The sequence below is a fragment of the Salmo salar genome, chromosome 10, assembly GCF_965601325.2.
Source record: "Salmo salar chromosome 10, fSalSal1, whole genome shotgun sequence".
In the NCBI taxonomy this organism is placed as follows: Eukaryota; Metazoa; Chordata; class Actinopteri; order Salmoniformes; family Salmonidae; genus Salmo; species Salmo salar.
This window is the reverse complement of record NC_138300.1, coordinates 49,328,581-49,353,078: the sequence shown is the minus strand read 5'-3', so window position 1 is coordinate 49,353,078 and position 24,498 is coordinate 49,328,581. Positions and strand designations below refer to the sequence as shown.

At 45.8% G+C, this 24,498-nt stretch overlaps 1 protein-coding gene across 9 annotated transcripts in view; it reads left to right on the top strand.

Moving 5' to 3' along the window:
* Window positions 1-24,498, top strand: part of mast2 (microtubule associated serine/threonine kinase 2) — a 334,787-nt gene that overhangs the window by 289,046 nt on the left and 21,243 nt on the right. For 7 of the 9 annotated variants that reach the window (XM_045687863.2, XM_082957050.1, XM_045687860.2 and 4 more), the window contains 6 exons: window positions 1,079-1,157; window positions 2,756-2,907; window positions 16,755-16,830; window positions 17,006-17,215; window positions 20,997-21,098; window positions 23,066-23,367. In XM_045687863.2, coding sequence (XP_045543819.1) covers window positions 1,079-1,157; window positions 2,756-2,907; window positions 16,755-16,830; window positions 17,006-17,215; window positions 20,997-21,098; window positions 23,066-23,367 — 921 coding nt within the window. The remainder of the gene's footprint in view (window positions 1-1,078; window positions 1,158-2,755; window positions 2,908-16,754; window positions 16,831-17,005; window positions 17,216-20,996; window positions 21,099-23,065; window positions 23,368-24,498) is intronic. The other 2 variants (XM_045687864.2, XM_045687862.2) reach the window with 1 other exon arrangement.

The following is a 24,498-nucleotide window of genomic DNA, read 5'->3' as shown; positions in this document are numbered from 1 at the left end:
TGCCCTGTTGAAGTTAGTAACACAATACATTCTACTGTACTGTTGGAGCTAGCAACACAAGACATTCTACTGTACTGTTGGAGCTTGTAACACAAGACATTCTACTGTACTGTTGGAGCTAGTAACACAAGACATTCTACTGCCCTGTTGGAGCTAGTAACACAAGACATTCTACTGCACTGTTGGAGCTAGTAACAAGACATTCTACTGCCCTGTTGGAGCTAGTAACACAATACATTCTACTGTACTGTTGGAGCTAGTAACACAAGACATTCTACTGCACTGTTGGAGCTAGTAACACAAGACATTCTACTGTACTGTTGGAGCTAGTAACACAAGACATTCTACTGCCCTGTTGGAGCTAGTAACACAAGACATTCTACTGTACTGTTGGAGCTAGTAACACAAGATATTCTACTGCCCTTTTGGAGCTAGTAACACAAGACATTCTACTGTACTGTTGGAGCTAGTAACACAAGACAGTCTGCTGTACTGTTGGAGCTAGTAACACAAGACATTCTACTGTACTGTTGGAGCTAGTAACACAAGACAGTCTACTGTACTGTTGGAGCTAGTAACACAAGACATTCTACTGTACTGTTGGAGCTAGTAACACAAGACATTCTACTGCCCTGTTGGAGCTAGTAACACAAGACATTCTACTGTACTGTTGGAGCTAGTAACACAAGACATTCTACTGTACTGTTGGAGCTAGTAACACAAGACATTCTACTGTACTGTTGGAGCTAGTAACACAAGACATTCTACTGTACTGTTGGAGCTAGTAACACAAGACATTCTTCTGTACTGTTGGAGCTAGTAACACAAAACATTCTACTGTACTGTTGGAGCTAGTAACACAAGACATTCTACTGCACCTGCTATAACGCTTGCAAATTTGTGTACGCAACCAATAAACTTAGATTTGATTGGAATTTTCAGTTTGAGTTGTCACAGACATCTAGCTTGTTACCATGGCTCCATCAAGCCTTTCTTTTTAAACCCAGGAACTGACATTAACCCCTGCCATCCTCTCTGTGTTTCTTTCTCTTTCTTTCTCGCGTTCTCTCTTTCTCAGGACGGATGGCAGACGCTGGTCTCTGGCCTCACTTCCCTCCTCTGGATATGGCACTAACACACCCAGCTCCACCGTCTCAGTGAGTGTATGTGTGTGTACAGAATGTTTTTGTGTGTGTATCCAGAAGAATCTCACACCCCTCCTAGTACAGTACATCTCTTCCCTCTGGTGCAGCAGCCCAGCCCAGTCTCACCGTTAGTCTCACCGTTAGTCTCACCGTTAGTCTCACCGTTAGTCTGACCGTTAGTCTCACCGTTAGTCTGACCGTTAGTCTCACCGTTAGTCTGACCGTTAGTCTCACCGTTAGTCTGACCATTAGTCTCACCGTTAGTCTGACCGTTAGTCTCACCGTTAGTCTGACCGTTAGTCTGAACGTTAGTCTGACCGTTAGTCTCACCGTTAGTCTGACCGTTAGTCTCACCGTTAGTCTCACCGTTAGTCTCACCGTTAGTCTGACCGTTAGTCTGACCGTTAGTCTGAACGTTAGTCTGACCGTTAGTCTGAACGTTAGTCTGAACGTTAGTCTCACCGTTAGTCTCACCGTTAGTCTGACCGTTAGTCTGACCGTTAGTCTGAACGTTAGTCTCACCGTTAGTCTCACCGTTAGTCTGACCGTTAGTCTGACCGTTAGTCTGACCGTTAGTCTCACCGTTAGTCTGACCGTTAGTCTGACCGTTAGTCTGAACGTTAGTCTCACCGTTAGTCTCACCGTTAGTCTGACCGTTAGTCTGAACGTTAGTCTGAACGTTAGTCTCACCGTTAGTCTCACCGTTAGTCTGACCGTTAGTCTGACCGTTAGTCTGACCGTTAGTCTCACCGTTAGTCTCACCGTTAGTCTGACCGTTAGTCTGACCGTTAGTCTGACCGTTAGCACACACAGCCTCTTCCTCATGTTGATGAGAAGCCTGAAGGCTTCCTGCTACTCGCCAGCTCAGAGGAGATTAAGTTGTTGTGCTCATATAACCTCATTATAGATTCAGGTTAAATTAGCTCTGAATATTTTTTCTCCTACTCAAAGGAGCAACAATACCTCTGTAACCCCTAATGTACAGTCTAAATGTTTAACAGACAGTCATCCCCATTTAAAATTCTCCAAAGTTTGTTCATTCACAACGGCCCAGTAGAGAGCAGAGCACACTACCTTAGCCAGGAGTTAACATTCACAGTAGCCGTTAGTCTCTGGGCTACTAGCTACTCGGCTCTTCTCCCCTTGTTTTCCCTCCCTCCAGCAGTTAGCCGCACTAGCTACTCAGCTCTTCTGCTCCTGTAATCCTCCTTCCAGCATTTAGCCGCTACTAGCTACTCGGCTCTTCTGCTCTTGTAATCCCTCCCTCCAGCAGTTAGCCGCTACTAGCTACTCGGCTCTTCTGCTCCTGTAATCCTCCTTCCAGCATTTAGCCGCTACTAGCTACTTGGCTCTTCTGCTCTTGTAATCCCTCCCTCCAGCAGTTAGCCGCTACTAGCTGCTTGGCTCTTCTGCTCTTGTAATCTCTCCCTCCAGCAGTTAGCCGCTACTAGCTGCTTGGCTCTTCTGCTCTTGTAATCCCTCCCTCCAGCAGTTAGCCGCTACTAGCTGCTTGGCTCTTCTGCTCTTGTAATCCCTCCCTCCAGCAGTTAGCCGCTACTAGCTGCTTGGCTCTTCTGCCCTTGTAATCCCTCCCTCTCTGCTTCTCACAGTCATCCTGTTCATCCCAGGAGAAGCTGCACCAGCTACCCTTCCAGCCCACGGCGGACGAGCTGCACTTCCTCACCAAGCACTTCAGCTCCGAGAGCATCACAGACGAGGATGAACGACACTCGCCCATGCGCCCCCGCTCACGCAGCCTCAGGTAGGACAGGACACCCAGAGACTCTAACGATCATGTACCCAGTACACGGTGCAGTGCCCACCCTATACCCCAAGCCTCCCCATCTGTACACGGCAGACCACAGACAGAACTCACCTGACTGGCTGACTGGCTGGCTGGGTGGCAGTAGGGCTGCCTGTGTAACTGCAGTAAACAGAAAGGCATTAAACCTAAAGGTCTATATTTAACTGATAGTCAAAAAGGTAATTGACATGTGGCTTGTGAGTGATTGGAGCTCGGAACACATGCATTTCACTACACCCACAATAACATCTGATAAATATATGTATGTGACCAATACAATTTGATTTGACAGTGATCTCTTCACTGTGGCGTCTCTCACCTTTCTATCGACCCAGCCTACCTGTCTCCTCTGTCTCTACCCATCACGCCCGCCCGTTCCTTCTATCTTTCACTCTCTCTCTCTGTCTGTCTGTCTCTTTCAGTCTCTCCCTCTGTCACTCTCTGTTCTACAATTCTCTTTCTCTGTCTCTCCACCTCTTTCTCTTTCTCACACTCCATTTATCTCCCTCCCTGTCTCCCTTTCCTGTCTCTTTCTGTCTGTGTCTGTCAGTGTTTGGTCATTGCCAGAGGTTATCTATCTCAGTCAGTTTGTCTGTCTGTCACAGACTCGGCCTTCTGTGAGATCTGAGAGGTGCCAGTTCTGGCGTCATCTCAGCTGATGCCACCCTGTCCTGACATGACCTGCTGCTGCCAGTCTAAACCTCTCCTCTCCTTCCATCCTTCTGTGTGGATGAAGAACTCACACTCTCCTTCTAGCTCACTCTATCCTCATGAATGGAGAACAGAAAGTGTCTCTTTTGGTATTATATGAGAGAAACACTTGATGAGGTTTGGTGTTAAGACTGTTATATGACACAGAGAGAGGCCTGGCCCTTCACCTCCTACATTCTATAGTAGGCTGGGACAATACCAGTATATTGATCATCTTTAGTATCATAGCAAGGAAACAAAACACAGAACAAAACAAACATCATTATGTTGTCATCCAGAGTCACATGTATTTATTTTCCAAACTATAGCACACAATATGTTACATAGGTAGGTTTTTAAAGGACCAAAGCATTTAGTCTGCTTCGTGTTTTCATTTTTGCCTTGGAAAAAATATTTAGATACTGGTATGGTTACAGCCCTAGATAGGCTGTATCTCTCTCTGAATATACTCAGTATTGGATACTGGTATGGTCACAGCCCTACATAGGCTGTATCTCTCTCTGAATGTACTCAGTATTGGCTTGCCTCAGTGTTTTCCCCAAGCACGTGGAGTAGCCAGACAGGCTCATCTGGGCTGGGGGGCTCGTTAAGACATTTTTACCGAACAAGCTCAATTTTGGTGGCCTCTGGTACATTCTAATACTAGATTGTATTTTCAACCAGCAACTATCAGGAAACAACACCATTTTTTTAATCATACTTTTACAGTGTTAGTTACAGCAGCTGTTGTACAATATCATATAAAATTGCTGACATCCATAGGCTTTAAGCTTCCTTTTAAGAGGCATTTTGTCAGCTTTCTGCAATACAGATGTGATAGAAGAGCCGGTGTTTAACATGGGCTTTGCTACACAGAAAGCAGCAGTTGATTACTCCATTGTCAACACTTTGATTTAATCAGTAGACCTACATCAATATCTTTGATATAGCTAGCATATACAGTACCAGTCAAACGTTTGGACACCTACTCATTCAATGTTTATTTTCTTATTTTTTTACTATTTTCTACATTGTAGAATAATAGTGAAGACATCAAAACTATGAAATAACACATATGGAATCATGTAGTAACCAAAAAAGTGTTAAACATATCAAAATATATTTTATATTTGAGATTCTCTGCAGTCCAACTCATCCCAAACCATCTCAATTGGTTGAGGTCGGGTGATTGTGGAGGCCAGGTCATCTGATGTAGCACTCCATCACTCTCCTTATTGGTCAAATAGCTCTTTCACAGCCTGGAGGTGTGTTGGGTCATTGTCCTGTTGAAAAATAAATGATAGTCCCAATAAGCGCAAACCAGATGGTCTTCCCTGTGGCTCAGTTGGTAGAGCATGGTGTTTGCAACGCCAGCATGGTGTGTGCAACGACAGGGTTGTGGGTTCGATTCCCACGGGGGGCCAGTACAAAAAAAAATGCATGAAATGAAATCAAATGTATGAAATGTATGCATTCACTACTGTAAGTTGCTCTGGATAAGAGCGTCTGCTAAATGACTAAAAATGTAAAATGAAGGCCTGATTCACTCAGTCTCCTCTGAACAGTTGATGTTGAGATGTGTCTGTTACTTGAACTCTGTGAAGCATTTATTTGGGCTGCAATTTCTGAGGCTGGTAACTCTAATGAACGTATCTTCTTTAGCAGAGGGAACTCTGGGTCTTCCTTCCCTGAGGCGGTCCTCATGAGAGACAGTTTCATCATAGCGCTTGATGGTATTTTGCAACTGCACTTGAATACATTTTCCGGATTGACTGACTTTCGTGACTTAAAGTAATGATGGACTGTCATTTTCTTTGCTTATTTGAGCTGTTCTTGACATAATATGGACTTGGTATTTTACCAAATAGGACTATCTTCTGTATACCACCCCTATCTTGTCACAACACAACTGATAGGCTTAAACGCATTAAGAAGGAAAGAAATTCCACAAATTAACTTAACCTGTTATGGCTAGGGGGCAGTATTTTCACGGCTGGATAAAAAACGTACCCGATTTAATCTGGTTACTACTCCTGCCCAGTAACTAGAATATGCATATAATTATTGGCTTTGGATAGAAAACACTCTAAAGTTTCTAAAACTGTTTGAATGGTGTCTGTGAGTATAACAGAACTCAAATGGCAGGTCAAAACCTGAGAGATTCCTTTACAGGAAGTGGCCTGTCTGACCATTTCTTGAACTTCTTTGCCATCTCTATCTTTTACAAAGGATCTCTGCTCTAACGTGACACTTCCTACGTCTTCCATGGGCGCTCAGAGCCCGGGAAAAACCTGAATGTCGTCATCCCAGCCCCAGGCTGAAACACATTATCGCCTTTCTCAAGTGGCCGATCAAGGGACTGTGGGCTTAGGCGCGTGCCCTGGCCGCCCCCGTCTTTGTGATTTTTCCTCTGTTTGCCGAAAAGAAGATTCCCGGTCGGAATATTATCGCTTTTTTACGAGATAAATTGCATAAAAATTGATTTTAAACAGCGGTTGACATGCTTCGAAGTACGGTAATGGAATATTTAGAATTTTTTTGTCACGAATTGCGCCATGCGCGCGACCCTGATTTACCATTTCGGATAGTGTCTGGGACGCACGAACAAAACGCCGCTATTCGGATATAACGATGGATTATTTTGGACCAAACCAACATTTGTTATTGAAGTAGCAGTCCTGGGAGTGCATTCTGACGAAGACAACAAAAGGTAATCAAACTTTTATAATAGTAAATCTGATTTTGGTGAAGGCTAAACTTGCCAAGTGTCTAAATAGCTAGCCCGTGATGGCTGGGCTATGTACTTAGAATATTGCAAAATGTGCTTTCACCAAAAAGCTATTTTAAAATCGGACATATCGAGTGCATAGAGGAGTATTGTATCTATAATTCTTAAAATAATTGTTATGCTTTTGTGAACGTTTATCGTGAGTAATTTAGTAAATTGTTAGTAAATTCCCCGGAAGTTTGCGGGGGGTATGCTAGTTCTGAACGTCATATGCTAATGTAAAAAGCTGTTTTTTGATATAAATATGAACTTGATTGAACAAAACATGCATGTATTGTATAACATAATGTCCTAGGGTTGTCATCTGATGAAGATCATCAAAGGTTAGTGCTGCATTTAGCTGTCTTCTGGGTTTTTGTGACATTATAAGCTAGCTTGAAAAATGGGTGTCTGATTATTTCTGGCTGGGTAGTCTGCTGACATAATCTAATGTTTTGCTTTCGTTGTAAAGCCTTTTTGAAATCGGACAGTGTGGTTAGATAAAGGAGAGTCTTGTCTTTAAAATGCTGTGAAATAGTCATATGTTTGAAAAATTGAAGTTTTTGTATTTTTGAGGAATTTGTAATTCGCGCCACGCCTATCATTGGATATTGGAGCAGGTGTTCCGCTAGCGGAACGTCTAGATGTAAGAGGTTAACACGGCACACCTGTTAATTGAAATGCATTCCAGGTGACTACCTCATGAAGCTGGTTGAGCAAATGCCAAGAGTGTGCAAAGCTGTCATCAATGCAAAGGGTGGCTACTTTGAAGAATCTCAAAAATAAAATATATTTTGATTTGTTTAACACTTCTTTGGTTACTACATGATTCCATATGTGTTATTTCATAGTTTTGATGTCTTCACTATTATTCTACAATGTAAAAATAAAGAAAAACCCTGGAAAGAGTAAGTGCGTCCAAACTTTTGATTGGTACTGTATATCAATATCTTTGAAAATACCATATAGGTATCATTAGCTTTTAAAACAATTCAATCTGTTTTCTTTTATCCTATTTTGGACCCGTGAGCCCATCTCTCCACTAGCCTGCTTATTGTTCCTACTGTGAGGAGGATTCGCCATCTTCATCGAATGATTTCATCATTTATCTGCAGATAATCATCAAATAGCCTAACAGTTTGCAAATTAGGGAGCCAAATGAAAGCTCTCTTACCAATGCAATTCGGTAAGCTACTGACGAGTCACTCACGTTAACGTGTCTGGCAAGTCCTGATGGACTTCATATTGAAAATAGAAACCAGATCTTTTGTTTACTTGTCCCGATGCGATACACTGGACATATAACTACGTTGTATGATTTATGAATGGGAAGGATACATGAGATCGACTTTATTCAGTCAGTTCAACCTTTTCTAAACTAGTCAAGCTTGCTGTTCGTCAATGAAAGCACACTAAATATCCTCCATGGCTGCGTATGAAACACACCAGGGTCCAGCGTTAACTTTTTTTCTCACTGGCCAGGCCAGTTGGACAAAAATGTACTGGCCCGACCAGAATTCCTACTGGCCCGGACATTGTGTAGTTCTTAAATGGGTTGGGGTCATGCAGGTTGGCATGCTTGCGACCTACGCAAGCTACAGTCGGTATTGTAGGCAAGTAAACATGCCAAAATGAACACGGCATGTATTTATTAACATATCAAGATAAAATATTATAGTCAGGCAACATATGAGATGTGAATATGCAACATTTCATTCCAGTCGGAGTGTATTTTCTCTCGCTTCAGCTCAATTGATGTCCGCCATTGATTTCAATGCATTTATAATAACCTTTTTACGTTTTTGCAACATATTTCTGTGCATACTTTCTGTTGAAGCTTGCATCGATGCACGCTTCAAAAAATGTACAAACGGCGTACACATTCGAGAAGTGCCTTCCTCTTGATTTGGATTATACTCCGACCCTCTAATTTGCGTGCTCGGAGCCCGGTGGTGAGCATTTTGAGAAACACCCATCGACACGGCTTCAGTAATAAACTAGTCAAGAGGAATGCCCCGTGTCTGTTTGTAGCTTTCTTTGTGCAGACTATCAACAGTAGCCAGCACATTGCTAGTCTGTTCACTATTAGTTTACTTTTGTAATTCACTTTCCCTAAAAGAAATAAGCCCAGTGAATAGATTGACGGGCAGGTAAATGTTGAACTGGAATGTAAAAATGCACTGTACCGACATGCTTTTACTGGCCCCGGGCCATCGTTAATGTCAGACCCTGCATGTGAAAGAAAATAAAGGAATGTGCCAGAAAACAATTGGCTGAGTGGATTATATGGTATAATCCACTCATTATATGGTATGTGGAAATGTACTCGCATTATATTGGACCTGCAAATTCATGCTCTCTCCCTCCGTGTAAAGAAATTAGACTGCAACCACATTCTAGCGGGAGAGGGCTCTGGATACTTTTTTAAATACTTTTTTTGTTGTTGTAGCGAATTGAAAAGTAGCCTAGTTAATTTAAGTGGAAAAAAGTAGCTGGCTTGAAAATGAGTCTGTAATCGGCTGTATAGCCGACAGCCGGCGCTAGTGGAAAACACTGCCTGTCTTTCAGGCTAGCTAGCAGAATTACATCTATGAATATTAGATGAGCTAGCAAGGTGTGAGAAATAAGATCATTACCAACCCTTTACAAATGGCTCTCTGCTGTATGACTGTACTGCATAATCAGAGTGGTAAAGTGAACGAAGCAGATGAGGTGAGGGAGAGCGAGTGAAAGAGAGAGAGAGCACGTGCACCGGAGGGAGTGAGAAAGAAAATGCAAAGATGAGTCTCAGACCAGCTAATTATGATTAGAGAAATAAAGAAGGAAGCAATCATATGCTAATTTCATGGCCTTATTATCTGCCATACTGAAAGTGATGACAGCTGTGGTTCTTCTCCTGTCCTTCCTCTCTCTCTCTCACCCCTCACTCATTCTTCAGGAGTTGTAGAAATGAGCTCAACAGTTTCATCCATCGTAGGCTTGTCATATCCAGCTGTGGGTCCTGTTATAATGAACAGCACAGAGCCATATAGACTCACAGACAGAGACACACACACAGAGACAGACACACAGGCCCTTCATTTTGGGGGTCCCCCTATTGAATCTACAGTATTATCCATATCATTATAGTTTCATCCAATGGGGCTCTGAGGCATTTACGATACCCCCCCCCTCCTCCTCACACACAGACACACACACCCCTTCCTGCCTCTCACACAGACAGCCCCCCCCCCCCCCCCCCTTTTTCTCTGTCACGCTCAATTAGGTTCTTCATTTCCCCAGTTGCCCTCCTCACTGGTGTTATGCCAATCTTACCCTCTCTCTCTTCTCTCCCCCTCTTTCTCTCTGATTCACTTCATTTATCATCTTACTCTCTGATTCACTTCATTTATCATCTTACTCTCTGATTCACTTCATTTATCATCTTTCTCTCTGATTCACTTCATTTATCATCTTTCTCTCTGACTCACTTCATTTATCATCTTACTCTCTGATTCACTTCATTTATCATCTTACTCTCTGATTCACTTCATTTATCATCTTACTCTCTGACTCACTTCATTTATCATCTTTCTCTCTGATTCACTTCATTTATCATCTTTCTCTCTGACTCACTTCATTTATCATCTTTCTCTCTGATTCACTTCATTTATCATCTTTCTCTCGGATTCACTTCATTTATCATCTTTCTCTCGGATTCACTTCATTTATCATCTTACTCTCTGATTCACTTCATTTATCATCTTTCTCTCGGATTCACTTCATTTATCATCTTTCTCTCGGATTCACTTCATTTATCATCTTTCTCTCGGATTCACTTCATTTATCATCTTACTCTGACTCACTTCATTTATCATCTTACTCTCTGATTCACTTCATTTATCATCTTACTCTCTGATTCACTTCATTTATCATCTTACTCTGACTCACTTCATTTATCATCTTACTCTCTGATTCACTTCATTTATCATCTTACTCCACCCTGCCTTTTTCTTTTGAGCACCATTTTCATGTAATCTGACGTCAGTGTTTTAAAACGCTCACTCTTACAGCAACAGTGCTGTGCTACATCAGTGGTTCCCAACCTAGGTCCTCCAGTACCCCCAACAGTACACCTGATTCAACTCGTCAACTACTCATCAAGCCCTCAGTGAGTTGAATCAGGTGTGTTTGGCCAGGGCTACAACAAACCGGTGTTGGGGGTACTGGACTATATAAACCTAGAGAGAATGAACAGGATTCAAGTCTCCTGAAACAGTTCATGCTGATGTAAAAATTGATTTTTAAATACATTTGATTGGTTTAAGTTTACCACACCGTCTTAAAACAGGCTTTTACTGTAGATGCAAAGCTTCAGACAAAACTCTTTCCTCCCACAAGTTAATGAGAGTCTGTGTTCAAGGTCGTTTCTCAAATGATTATGGAACATATTTTTTTGAAATGGCCTGAAGGTGATTTTGATGTTCTGTTATGGGAGAAATATTTCATTTTGGAATGAACCTTTGTCTGATGTTATTCATTCTCAGGACCTTCGTGATTCTATTAGCAGCTTGTTTGATGTGAGCTTTATTCAATAACGCCACAAATCACTCAAAGACACTCCACTCTCACACAACACAAGGAGGGTGGGTGAAAATATCCTATTTGAGTATTTATGACTCAGCCTCTGGCTATGCATCAATCTCTGTCAGAGCTAACCTTTGGTTACCGTGGCAGCAGTGATTGTGTTTCTGAGTGAAATGTTTTATATAAAAAGACAGGTGTGTGTGTGGTGTGTGTGTGTGTGTGTGTGTGTGTGTGTGTGTGTGTGTGTGTGTGTGTGTGTGTGTGTGTGTGTGTGTGTGTGGCAGGACTCAGAGCTGAGAATGTTTCTCCTCAGTTCGTATTGATGATTGACATATATTTATATTTATTTCTAAAAGTAGAGAGACAGATGGACAGCTAATTAGTGTGTTGTGCTTGCTCTAGTGTTTGTGTGAAAAGCAAAGAGCATAATGCATTAGAATATATTCTGAGAAGTTTACCTTCTGGCAAGAGTCTTAAGAGTCTACTTTGACCCACAATTGTGTGTGTGTGTGTGTGTGTGGTGTGTGTGTGTGTGTGTGTGTGTGTGTGTGTGTGTGTGTGTGTGTGTGTGTGTGTGTGTGTGTGTGTGTGTTGGCACGATGATAACCACCTCTATGAAGTTGACCTCATATGTCACATTCAGTGTGTTCTCATTCAATTAGGCTGGTTAATATGTTATAGACTGGTTAATATGTTATAGACTGGTTAATAGGACAAGCAAGCTGTCGATGGATGACTATTGGCATTACCTCATCCCCCTGGTCACATGACCAGAAGAGATACCGATGACTCACACATACGGTCACATCTGTGGCCCCAAGCATTCCCTCACCGCTTCCATTACACCACTTTACAACACAGCTGCTCAGATTACAGTCTCTCTCACACACACCGTGTCTCAGAAGGGATTCGCCTCATTGTCTCATTCTCGCCTCATTGCTTTAGACAGATCCCCAGCTTATTCTCTGTGGAGGTGGTTGGTGTGAGTGAGAGACAGAAAGGTCAGGGTTGTTCCCATTGTCTTCATTTCTTCCTGCTAGCCAGAATTGGGAGAGGGGGCGAGGGAGAGAGGGATAGAGACGGGGGGGCTAGAGAGTGAGGGGGGAGATAGAGGGATAGAGACAGAGTGTAATGTTTACTGTTCATTTTTATTGTTTATTTCATTTTTGTTTATTATCTTATGTTTCCCATGCCAATAAAGCCCTTGAATTGAATAGAGACTGAGGGAGTGAAAGAGAGGTGGAGTAGAGAGACAGAGGGGGAGAGACAGATACATAGAAAGGGCTGATGGTTCAGACTGAAGGAGCCATCACTGCTACATGTCCCTCCCCAGAGAACTGCCTTTTCCAGCCATAGATATTCACTACTATGAATTCCAGACAGACAGACATGGTTCTCAGACTGACTCTCAGACACACTGTCAGGAATATAACAGCCAAATCCCCTGCCTGGTCTCAAGAGCCATCAGCTCTGGGACTTTGTGTGTAGCCCTACCATGTGTGTGCGCAGCCCTACCATGCGCAGCCCTACCATGTGTGTGCGCAGCCCTACCATGTGTGTGCGCAGCCCTACCATGTGTAGCCCTACCATGTGTGTGTGCAGCCCTACCATGTGTGTGTGCAGCCCTACCATGTGTGTGTGCAGCCCTACCATGTTTGTGCCTCCATGTATCCATGTCCATGATGTCTGTGTTTCTGACCTAAGACCTCAGGGACACCATAGCCCTGCTGTACTGGAGGTGTAGGACTGGCAGCTTCCATCTGTAATGTATTATACTGCAGCTCAGGGACACCATAGCCCTGCTGTACTGGAGGTGTGAGACTGGCAGCTTCCATCTGTAATGTATTATACTGCAGCTCAGTGACACCATAGCCCTGCTGTACTGGAGGTGTGAGACTGGCAGCTTCCATCTGTAATGTATTATACTGCAGCTCAGTGACACCATAGCCCTGCTGTACTGGAGGTGTGAGACTGGCAGCTTCCATCTGTAATGTATTATACTGCAGCTCAGTGACACCATAGCCCTGCTGTACTGGAGGTGTGGGACTGGCAGCTCCCATCTGTAATGTACTATACTGCAGCTCAGGGACACCATAGCCCTGCTGTACTGGAGGTGTGGGACTGGCAGCTCCCATCTGTAATGTACTATACTGCAGCTCAGGGACACCATAGCCCTGTTGTACTGGAGGTGTAGGACTGGCAGCTTCCATCTGTAATGTATTATACTGCAGCTCAGGGATACCATAGCCCTGCTGTACTGGAGGTGTGGAACTGGCAGCTCCCATCTGTAATGTATTATACTGCAGCTCAGGGACACCATAGCCCTGCTGTACTGGAGGTGTGGGACTGGCAGCTCCCATCTGTAATGTATTATACTGCAGCTCAGGGACACCATAGCCCTGCTGTACTGGAGGTGTGGGACTGGCAGCTCCCATCTGTAATGTATTATACTGCAGCTCAGTGACACCATAGCCCTGCTGTACTGGAGCTGTGGGACTGGCAGCTCCCATCTGTAATGTATTATACTGCAGCTCAGTGACACCATAGCCCTGCTGTACTGGAGGTGTGGGACTGGCAGCTTCCATCTGTAATGTATTATACTGCAGCTCAGTGACACCATAGCCCTGCTGTACTGGAGGTGTGGAACTGGCAGCTCCCATCTGTAATGTACTATACTGCAGCTCAGGGACACCATAGCCCTGCTGTACTGGAGGTGTGGGACTGGCAGCTCCCATCTGTAATGTACTATACTGCAGCTCAGTGACACCATAGCCCTGCTGTACTGGAGGTGTGGGACTGGCAGCTCCCATCTGTAATGTATTATACTGCAGCTCAGTGACACCATAGCCCTGCTGTACTGGAGCTGTGGGACTGGCAGCTCCCATCTGTAATGTACTATACTGCAGCTCAGTGACACCATAGCCCTGCTGTACTGGAGGTGTGGGACTGGCAGCTCCCATCTGTAATGTATTATACTGCAGCTCAGTGACACCATAGCCCTGCTGTACTGGAGGTGTGGGACTGGCAGCTCCCATCTGTAATGTACTATACTGCAGCTCAGTGACACCATAGCCCTGCTGTACTGGAGGTGTGGGACTGGCAGCTCCCATCTGTAATGTACTATACTGCAGCTCAGGGACACCATAGCCCTGCTGTACTGGAGGTGTGGGACTGGCAGCTCCCATCTGTAATGTACTATACTGCAGCTCAGGGACACCATAGCCCTGTTGTACTGGAGGTGTAGGACTGGCAGCTTCCATCTGTAATGTATTATACTGCAGCTCAGGGACACCATAGCCCTGCTGTACTGGAGGTGTGGGACTGGCAGCTCCCATCTGTAATGTATTATACTGCAGCTCAGTGACACCATAGCCCTGCTGTACTGGAGGTGTGGAACTGGCAGCTCCCATCTGTAATGTATTATACTGCAGCTCAGGGACACCATAGCCCTGCTGTACTGGAGGTGTGGGACTGGCAGCTCCCATCTGTAATGTATTATACTGCAGCTCAGTGACACCATAGCCCTGCTGTACTGGAGGTGTGGGACTGGCAGCTCCCATCTGTAATGTATTATACTGCAGCTCAGGGACACCATAGCCCTGCTGTACTGGAGGTGTGGGACTGGCAGCTCCCATCTGTAATGTATTATACTGCAGCTCAGGGACACCATAGCCCTGTTGTACTGGAGCTGTGGGACTGGCAGCTCCCATCTGTAATGTATTATACTGCAGCTCAGTGACACCATAGCCCTGCTGTACTGGAGGTGTGGGACTGGCAGCTTCCATCTGTAATGTATTATACTGCAGCTCAGTGACACCATAGCCCTGCTGTACTGGAGGTGTGGGACTGGCAGCTCCCATCTGTAATGTATTATACTGCAGCTCAGTGACACCATAGCCCTGCTGTACTGGAGCTGTGGGACTGGCAGCTCCCATCTGTAATGTACTATACTGCAGCTCAGTGACACCATAGCCCTGCTGTACTGGAGGTGTGGGACTGGCAGCTCCCATCTGTAATGTATTATACTGCAGCTCAGTGACACCATAGCCCTGCTGTACTGGAGGTGTGGGACTGGCAGCTCCCATCTGTAATGTACTATACTGCAGCTCAGTGACACCATAGCCCTGCTGTACTGGAGGTGTGGGACTGGCAGCTCCCATCTGTAATGTACTATACTGCAGCTCAGTGACATATAGGACTTCTGGTTCCCCAGTGCAGCGGTTCCCAACCTATTTCCCCCATTTTCACATTAGAAAAATGGCATGCCTCTTAAGGTATCTTAAATAACCAGCAGTAAATTTAGTATCATTTAAGGGACCTTGGAAGATGTTGTTGTTTTGAAGGTCATTTCCTGCCATTCTACCTAGTTTTAGGTAGGCTATTTAATCATATTAATGGAGAAAGAAAATACATTTTAGACCTGATTTCCCCAAATGCTATTCCGCTGCCAAATGGTTTATTTTTATCATTTATATGAACTATCAATTTAATCATACATATTCTCTTTTACAGAAAGTGAATAGATCAATTGATTACCTCAGCTTCCCATGTGCATTAGAAGATCTTAGCTCAGCTTCCCATGTGCATTAGAAGGTCCTAGCTCAGCTTCCCATGTGCATTAGAAGATCTTAGCTCAGCTTCCCATGTGCATTAGAAGATCTTAGCTCAGCTTCCCATGTGCATTAGAAGGTCCTAGCTCAGCTTCCCATGTGCATTAGAAGATCTTAGCTCAGCTTCCCATGTGCATTAGAAGGTCCTAGCTCAGCTTCCCATGTGCATTAGAAGATCTTAGCTCAGCTTCCCATGTGCATTAGAAGGTCCTAGCTCAGCTTCCCATGTGCATTAGAAGGTCCTAGCTCAGCTTCCCATGTGCATTAGAAGGTCCTAGCTCAGCTTCCCATGTGCATTAGAAGGTCCTAGCTCAGCTTCCCATGTGCATTAGAAGGTCCTAGCTCAGCTTCCCATGTGCATTAGAAGGTCCTAGCTCAGCTTCCCATGTGCATTAGAAGGTCCTAGCTCAGCTTCCCATGTGCATTAGAGTCACATCTTAATCTGGCATTTTACAGCTTGTTTCTAGCCTAAAGCATCACGCATGTATGCCTAGTTCTAGATCTGTAGAAACAATCGCAAATATAACACCAACATCTCCCCCCCACGAAACGTTGGTGCCCCCTGTCCTAGTGTATACTGGATAATACAGACCCTACTCCCATGCAGTATGCTTGTCTCTCTGGACTGGTGTAGAATACAGACCCCTACACCCATGCAGTATGCTAGTCTCTCTGGACTGGTGTAGAATACAGACCCCTACACCCATGCAGTATGCTAGTCTCTCTGGACTGGTGTAGAATACAGACCCCTACACCCATGCAGTATGCTTGTCTCTCTGGACTGGTGTAGAATACAGACCCCTACACCCATGCAGTATGCTAGTCTCTCTGGACTGGTGTAGAATACAGACCCCTACACCCATGCAGTATGCTAGTCTCTCTGGACTGGTGTAGAATACAGACCCCTACACCCATGCAGTATGCTAGTCTCTCTGGACTGGTGTAGACCACTGTGCTACAGTCTTTTAATATATCAAAATATTAATATATTCCATTTAGCAGATGCTTTTATCCAAAGCGACTTAAAGTCATGCGTGCATACATTTTAGATATGTGTGGTCCCGGGAATCAAACCCACTACCATGGTGTTACGAGCACCATGCTCTACCAACTGAGCTAAAGAGGACTGACCTCTTCTCCACTCATCTCTGTGTGTGTCTGTGTGCTTTCAGCCCTGGTCGCTCACCCATCTCTTTTGACCATGAGGTCGTCATGATGAACCATGTCTACAAGGAGCGCTTTCCCAAGGTACCGACCAGGACAAACTCTTTATTCATTTGTTTATTAGGACTTAATTAAATACCTGTCATTAAAATATGAACCATTTTATGACAGTCCTTCAAATGGCTTTTCCATTGTAATAAAGCTTACTGTGAGCTGTGTGGTAGAGGCTGTGACTCACCTCTACCCCCTTCCTCCTCAGGCCACGGCTCAAATGGAGGACCGTCTGGCTGACTTCCTGTCGTCCTCGGCCCCTGACAAGGTGATGCCCCTGGCCGACGGGGTCCTCAGTTTCATCCACCACCAGGTCATAGAGCTGTCCAGAGACTGCCTGGTTAAAAGCCGTGAGGGCTGCATCACATCACGCTACTTTTACGAACTGCAGGAGAACCTGGAGAAACTACTGCAGGATGTAAGTACACTGTTGTTTTCATTTGAGGGCTTCACCAACATCCATTAGAATAATCCATTAGGTGAAGATATCCTGTTCATTTAGATACCGGAGACAGAAATCATGTGAGTCATGTTTGTTCACCCGTCACATATAGTTTCAATAAGGTGCTCACTCATCATCATTAAGTCTGTCAGGAAGCCACTTTGACCCGTTTAGTCCATCAGAAACACATAAACTCCCTCTCTCTCTCTCCATATGAGGCACATGCCCCCCACACCTGCCTCCGATATGTTAGTCACAAGATGGGTTGGTGATGTCTGTGTTAGGGTTTCAGGGACATTCCATGGTGTGTGATGTCAGTGATATCTCCATTAGCTCAGTTACAGAGCTGGGGGGCTGTGACAGTATTGCTCGCAGTGGCCTCGTACCCCCACCCCCCATCCCCCCAATCAAAGGTGGGGTGTGTGTCTCCCTTTCCTCTCCCTGATTCTAATTTCACACCCCAGCAGTCAGCGAGGGTGACGGATGACTCCCAGACACCCAGGAGGAGGGGTGCACTGAGAGTGAGAGAGCGAGACGGTGGGTTGGGTGGGGGCGAAGGGAAGGATGAAGCCATAGGAGGAGGGGTCTGCAGGGAGTTTTCCAGTCTTGGATTGGCTGTTTAAACCATCCCGCGTTAGGGCTGATGCCTGTTGAAATGTGGTTAGTGTGTGAGAGCGCAGCAGACAGAGTATTAACCCCATGACAAACACGCTCGGGCCACATCTGGAGAACGGAACAGAGAAAACGCTGTAGCAGAACAAGATAGAACAGAGAGAACGCTGTAGCAGAACAAGATAGAACAGAGATAACGCTGTAGCAGAACAAGATAGAACAGAGAAAACGCTGTAGCAGAACAAGATAGAACAGAGATAACGCTGTAGCAGAACAAGAGAGAACGCTGTAGCAGAACAAGATAGAACAGAGATAACGCTGTAGCAGAACAAGAGAGAACAGAGAGAAGGAGTGCGAGGATGACATCACCTCCAGGGCACTAATTGGGCGACAGGGTTGGGGCGCAGAGCGGAGCGCGGCAGGTGGTGGCGATATTAACGTACCGTGGAGATGAGGCATTGAACAGGTACCCGGAGAGGAGGGATCTGGAAAGCCAACATCCCGTTTGTTTTCCTGTTGTTTCGTTCTCTGGACAATGTCTGGCGTGTCATGGCAGAGGAGGCTAGAGGAAGAGGAGGTGCTGCAACATGTTCTGGAACAGAGGCTCTGGAGGAGAGAGTGGAGCACACTCACATGGGATCACAACTCCATTCCAGTTGAGTCTCGGGTCTTGTCTCCTGTCTGTTTGCGGTTGGGGGGGTGATGTTTGGATTGAGGTCAGGGTGCTGGTCTCTGCTGGATCATCTTGGTTTGTTTCAGGTATATCTGTGAGGGACAGGTATGGGATTGTGAGAGTTTCTGTTTATTAAGTAACCAATGGTAATGTATACGTTAACTTGTTTGGCTTGAAAAGGAGCACAAACCTGTTGAAGTACTGTGTCTGGTACACAACTTACTGTGATGATTCAGTGTATATTTGACACCGTACATTAACGCTCTCTCTCTTGCAGTCAGTGAGTCTGTGTTGTCAGCCAGTGGTGGTCATCAGTGGTCTTCTTCATTGTCTTTCCCTCTCCGTCTGTCTCTGTCCTGTCAGAGCTCCAGGCCACTACTGTAACCCTCTTCTAGCCAGGCCATCCATTCCACCCCACATAGGGACACCATTAAAAACCTCACAGGAGACCACCTCATCCACCTTAACCTCTACCCAGGCCTCAGTGACCTGTCACCATAGCAACCCCCACCAGGGTAACCTCAGCTCAGCACTGTCCATCGGTCACAGTGTGTTATAGGTAGTCCTGTGGCTGGCTGGCCATCACTCACAGTTACAGCGTCTTACAGGCAGTTTAGAAAACACAAATACAGAGACACTGTTCTCTCATACACACACAAACACACACACAAACTATCTCACACACACGCACAGACTGTCTCTCAAACACACGCACAGACTGTCTCTCAAACACACGCACAGACTGTCTCTCAAACACACGCACAGACTGTCTCTCAAACACACGCACAGACTGTCTCTCAAACACACGCACAGACTGTCTCTCAAACACACGCACAGACTGTCTCTCAAACACACGCACAGACTGTCTCTCAAACACACGCACAGACTGTCTCTCAAACACACGCACGTATATTGTCTCTCTCACACACACGTAGACTGTCTCTCACACGCACATATACTGTCTGTCACACGCAGACTCTCTCACGCGCACATAGACTGTCTCTCACACGCACGTAGACTGTTTCTCACACACGTAGACTGTTTCTCACACACACATCACACACACATATGCTGTCACACACACACACAGTGTGGTTAATTAGCGGCTGTGAGCATGAATGACAGTCCCACTGCTGCCCCATTATTCACCGATCACTCGTCTATACTGGGAGGAGATCACCCTCTCCCTCCATTCCTCCCTCCATTCCTCCCTCCATTCCTCCCTCCATTCCTCCCTCCATCTCCAGCACTTTGCAGCTTTCATTACCTTCATCAATTATTCGGGGGCTGATTGGAGCCCCTGGGGCCTCTGCTGCCTGCCTGGTCTGCCTGCTTTGCTGCCTGCCTGGTCTGCCTGCTTAGCTACCTGCCTGGTCTGCCTGTCTGGCTACCTGCCTGGTCTGCCTGCTTAGCTACCTGCCTGGTCTGCCTGTCTGGCTACCTGCCTGGTCTGCCTGCTTAGCTACCTGCCTGGTCTGCCTGTCTGGCTACCTGCCTGGTCTGCCTGCTTAGCTACCTGCCTGGTCTGCCTGTCTGGCTACCTGCCTGGTCTGCCTGCTTAGCTACCTGCCTGGTCTGCCTGTCTGGCTACCTGCCTAAAAAAAGTGACCCCAAAAAAGAATTGGGGGAACCCCGGGTGGGTAATTGGACTATGATTAGGCCTACTACAAGTTAAAATAGCTGGTCACTAGACTAACTTACCAATCTAAAACATGTTCGCTGACATGGCTAATTCACTGACTGTCATAACAAGAGAAACTGTTAATGCACAAGCACATGTAGAAATTGCGCATTGTGTATTTTACTATTCTACTGTACCTCTCAACAGTAAGTTGAGACCCTGACTGAGGGGTGGGGGCCACCAGTTGCCCATGCCTGGTGTAAACTATCAAATCAAACTTTATTTGTCACATGCGCCGAATACAACAAGTGTAAACCTTACCGTGAAATGCACTGTTGGGAGTTCAAGAAAGAGTTAAGAAAATATTTACCAAATAAACTAAAGTAAAAAATAATAAAAAGTAACACATTAACATAATAATCACGCTATATACAGGGGGTACTGGTACTGAGTCAGTGTGCGGGGTACAGGTTAGAGGTCATTTGTACATGTAGGTGGGGTGAAGTGACTACGCATAGATAATAAACAGCGAGTAGCAGCAGTGTAAAAAACAAATGATTTTTTAAATGTTTTGTCATTTAGCAGACGCTCTTATCCAGAGCGACTGCTACAGTAGTGAATGCATACATTTCATACATTTTTTTTTCCCTCCGTACTGGTCCCCCGTGGAAATCGAACCCACAACCCTGGCGTTGCAAACACCATGCTCTACCAACTGAGCCACACGGGACCACACACCAATGATAGTGTGTGGACTAATAACTATCTTCTACCCCCTTCAGGTAGTACTGATGGTTCATACCACCGGTGTGCTCTTCTCACTCTGCTGTCCTCTCTGGGTTGATGTCTAGGCTCACGAGCGCTCGGAGAGTGTGGAGGTAACCTTCGTCACCCAGCTGGTTAGGAAGCTGATGATCGTCATCGCTCGTCCTGCACGCCTGTTAGAATGTCTGGTAAGAGGAACATGAGGGGGGCGACGGGGAATAATCGGAGATGTTTCCCAACAATGTTTCCTTCAAATGAATGAAAATCTTAATCGTAAGTGCTGAGGAAGATAAATGATGAGTGTATCAGGGTTTACCGCTGTGAAAAATGACTCGTTTTCAAATCCTTTTGTTATTTTTTTTTCATAAATTGCTTCCTATTTGCAAGCCAGTCATTTTCCTCCCATAGTTAATAAGCCACCTAGCCACTCAGCAAGTGAAATTAAAGAGATGTACTCCTAATTGTGTGGTAACTCAAGCATGCCACTGTATTTACTGTCCTCAGAGACAGATGCAGCTCACATGAAACATCCTACAACACATGTATATGTATCACCCATAAGGGCTTCCAGCCTCCCAGCTCCTTCTCTCCAACAGCCCCATCACGCTGCTGCTCTCTGCCCAGCCGGGGAGAGGGGAGTGGGGGTAGAGACGGTGCTTCGTCATCCCCCCTCCTCCTCCTCCTCCATGACTAAGCAGCTGGAACCTTCCCTCCACCTCATCCCTCTCTCTGGAGATGGGAGGGAGGGAATGAGAGAGGGAGGGAGGAAGGGAATGAGATGGAGGTAGAGAATGAGAGGGAGGTAGAGGGAAGTAGAGAGAGGGAGGGATGGAGGGAGAAAGACGGAAGGGAGAATAGAGAGGCTGCCCCAGTGCTCACGTCTGTGTTTTTGACTAATCACGTGCAGCCGATGATATGACAACACACAGGATGGGTTTTTACAAATGGATGCACACACAGCTTGAAGAGAGATGGTGGGGTGGAAGGAGGGTAGATTAGGGTGGAGGGGGGTAGACTGGGGTGGAAGGAGAGTAGACTGGACTGGGGTGGAAGGAGGGTAGACTGGACTGGGGTGGAAGGAGGGTAGACTGGGGTGGAAGGGGGGTAGACTGGGGTGGAAGGGGGTAGACTGGGGTGGAAGGGGGTAGACTGGGGTGGAAGGAGGGTAGACTGGGGTGGAAGGGGGTAGACTGGGGTGGAAGGAGGGTAAACTGGGGTGGAAGGGGGGTAGACTGGGGTGGAAGGAGGGTAAACTGGGGTGGAAAGAGGGTAGACTGGGGTGGAAGGAGGGTAGACTGGGGTGGAAGGAGGGTAGACTGGGGTGGAAGGAGGGTAGACTGGGGTGGAAGGAGGGTGGGGGGTAGACTGGGGTAGAAGGGGGGGAAAAACTGGGGTGGAAGGAGGGTGGGGGGTAGACTGCAGTGGGGGTTGGGTGGGTAGGTGGGTAGGGAGCGTCTATGTCTTTGTCAGAGGACAAGGAAACAAAGGATTGTTCACCTACAGTCCAGTACTGCTGTCTGATGTTGTTTACCTACAGTACAGTACTGCTGTCTGATGTTGTTTACCTACAGTCCAGTACTGCTGTCTGATGTTGTTTACCTACAGTACAGTACTGCTGTCTGATGTTGTTTACCTACAGTACAGTACTGCTGTCTGATGTTGTTTACCTACAGTCCAGTACTGCTGTCTGATGTTGTTTACCTACAGTCCAGTACTGCTGTCTGATGTTGTTTACCTACAGTACAGTACTGCTGTCTGATGTTGTTTACCTACAGTACAGTACTGCTGTCTGATGTTGTTTACCTACAGTACAGTACTGCTGTCTGATGTTGTTTACCTACAGTACAGTACTGCTGTCTGATGTTGTTTACCTACAGTACAGTACTGCTGTCTGATGTTGTTTACCTACAGTACAGTACTGCTGTCTGATGTTGTTTACCTACAGTACAGTGTCCAATGTTGTGTATTATTTTGTAATCCATGACCTCTTTTTTCAGGTTCCCCCTCAGTTTGAGCCACTACAAACACACACACACATTCCAACCTCTATTGCATTGGCTGATTTTAACACACTCTTCTCTACCTCCCCCCTTCCTTTTCTCTCCCTCGCCCACGTTCTACCCCCCCCCCCCCCCCCCCCCCCCCCGGTCTGCAGGAGTTTGACCCAGAGGAGTTCTACCATCTGTTGGAGGCAGCTGAGGGCCATGCCAAGGAGGGCCAGGGCATCAAGTCAGACATCCCCCGTTACATCATCAGCCAGCTGGGTCTCACCAGGGATCCCCTGGAGGAGATGGCCCAGCTGAGCAGCTACGACAGTGGGAACCCAGACACACCAGAGACAGACGAGGCTGTGTATAGTCGAGGGGCCACCGTGCCTGTAGTAGCTCCCCCTAAAACCAAAGCCCCACGGGAGGAGGACTTTGAGAACATCAAGCTCATCAGCAACGGGGCCTATGGGTAAGACATAGCGAGAGAGAGACAGACTTGTACCGTTATAAGACTGTAGATTGACTCCACGGGATCGGTGTGGGTCCCCCCCCCCCCGCGGGACAGTTGAGCTAATGTAGGCTAATGTGATTAGCATGAGATCGTAAGTAACTACAACATTTCCCAGGACATAGACATATCTGATATGGGAAGAAAGCTTACATTCTTGTTAATCTAACTGCACTGTCCAATTTACAGTAGCTTTTACAGTGAAAGAATACCATGCTATTGTTTGAGGAGAGTGCACAATTATGAACTTGAAAATGTATTAATAAACCAATTAGGCACATTTTGGCAGTCTTGATACAACATTTTGAACAGATATGCATTGGTTCATTGGATCAGTCTAAAACTTTGCACATACACGCCTGCCATCTAGTGGCCAAAATCTAAATTGCGCCTGGGCTGGAATAATACCTTTCTCTTATTTATCTTTTACCAGATCTAATGTGTTATATTCTCCTACATTCATTTCAGATTTCCACAAACTTCAAAGTGTTTCCTTTTAAATGGTATCAAGAATATGCAGATCCTTGCTTCAGATCCTGAGCTACAGGCAGTTAGATTTGGGTCCTGAGCTACAGGCAGTTAGATTTGGGTCCTGAGCTACAGGCAGTTAGATTTGGGTCCTGAGCTACAGGCAGTTAGATTTGGGTCCTGAGCTACAGGCAGTTAGATTTGGATTGTTATTTTAGACAAAAATTGAAAAAAGGGGTTCAATCCAAAAACAGGTTTTAAGACCTGGTTTTGTTACCCCATGAGACTGAAGCTTCCCCATGGTTTTGTTACCCCATGAGACTGAAGCTTCCCCATGGTTTTGTTACCCCATGAGACTGAAGCTTCCCCATGGTTTTGTTACCCCATGAGACTGAAGCTTCCCCATGGTTTTGTTACCCCATGAGACTGAAGCTTCCCCATGGTTTTGTTACCCCATGAGACTGAAGCTTCCCCATGGTTTTGTTACCCCATGACAATGATGATAACGGCCACAAAATGTCTAACGTTGGTGATCGTCATTTAATTCTTTCTCTCCTCTTCCCCCTTCTCTCTCTCACTCGCTCTCTTTCTATCTCCCCCCTCTCTCTCCCCCCTGGCCCTCCC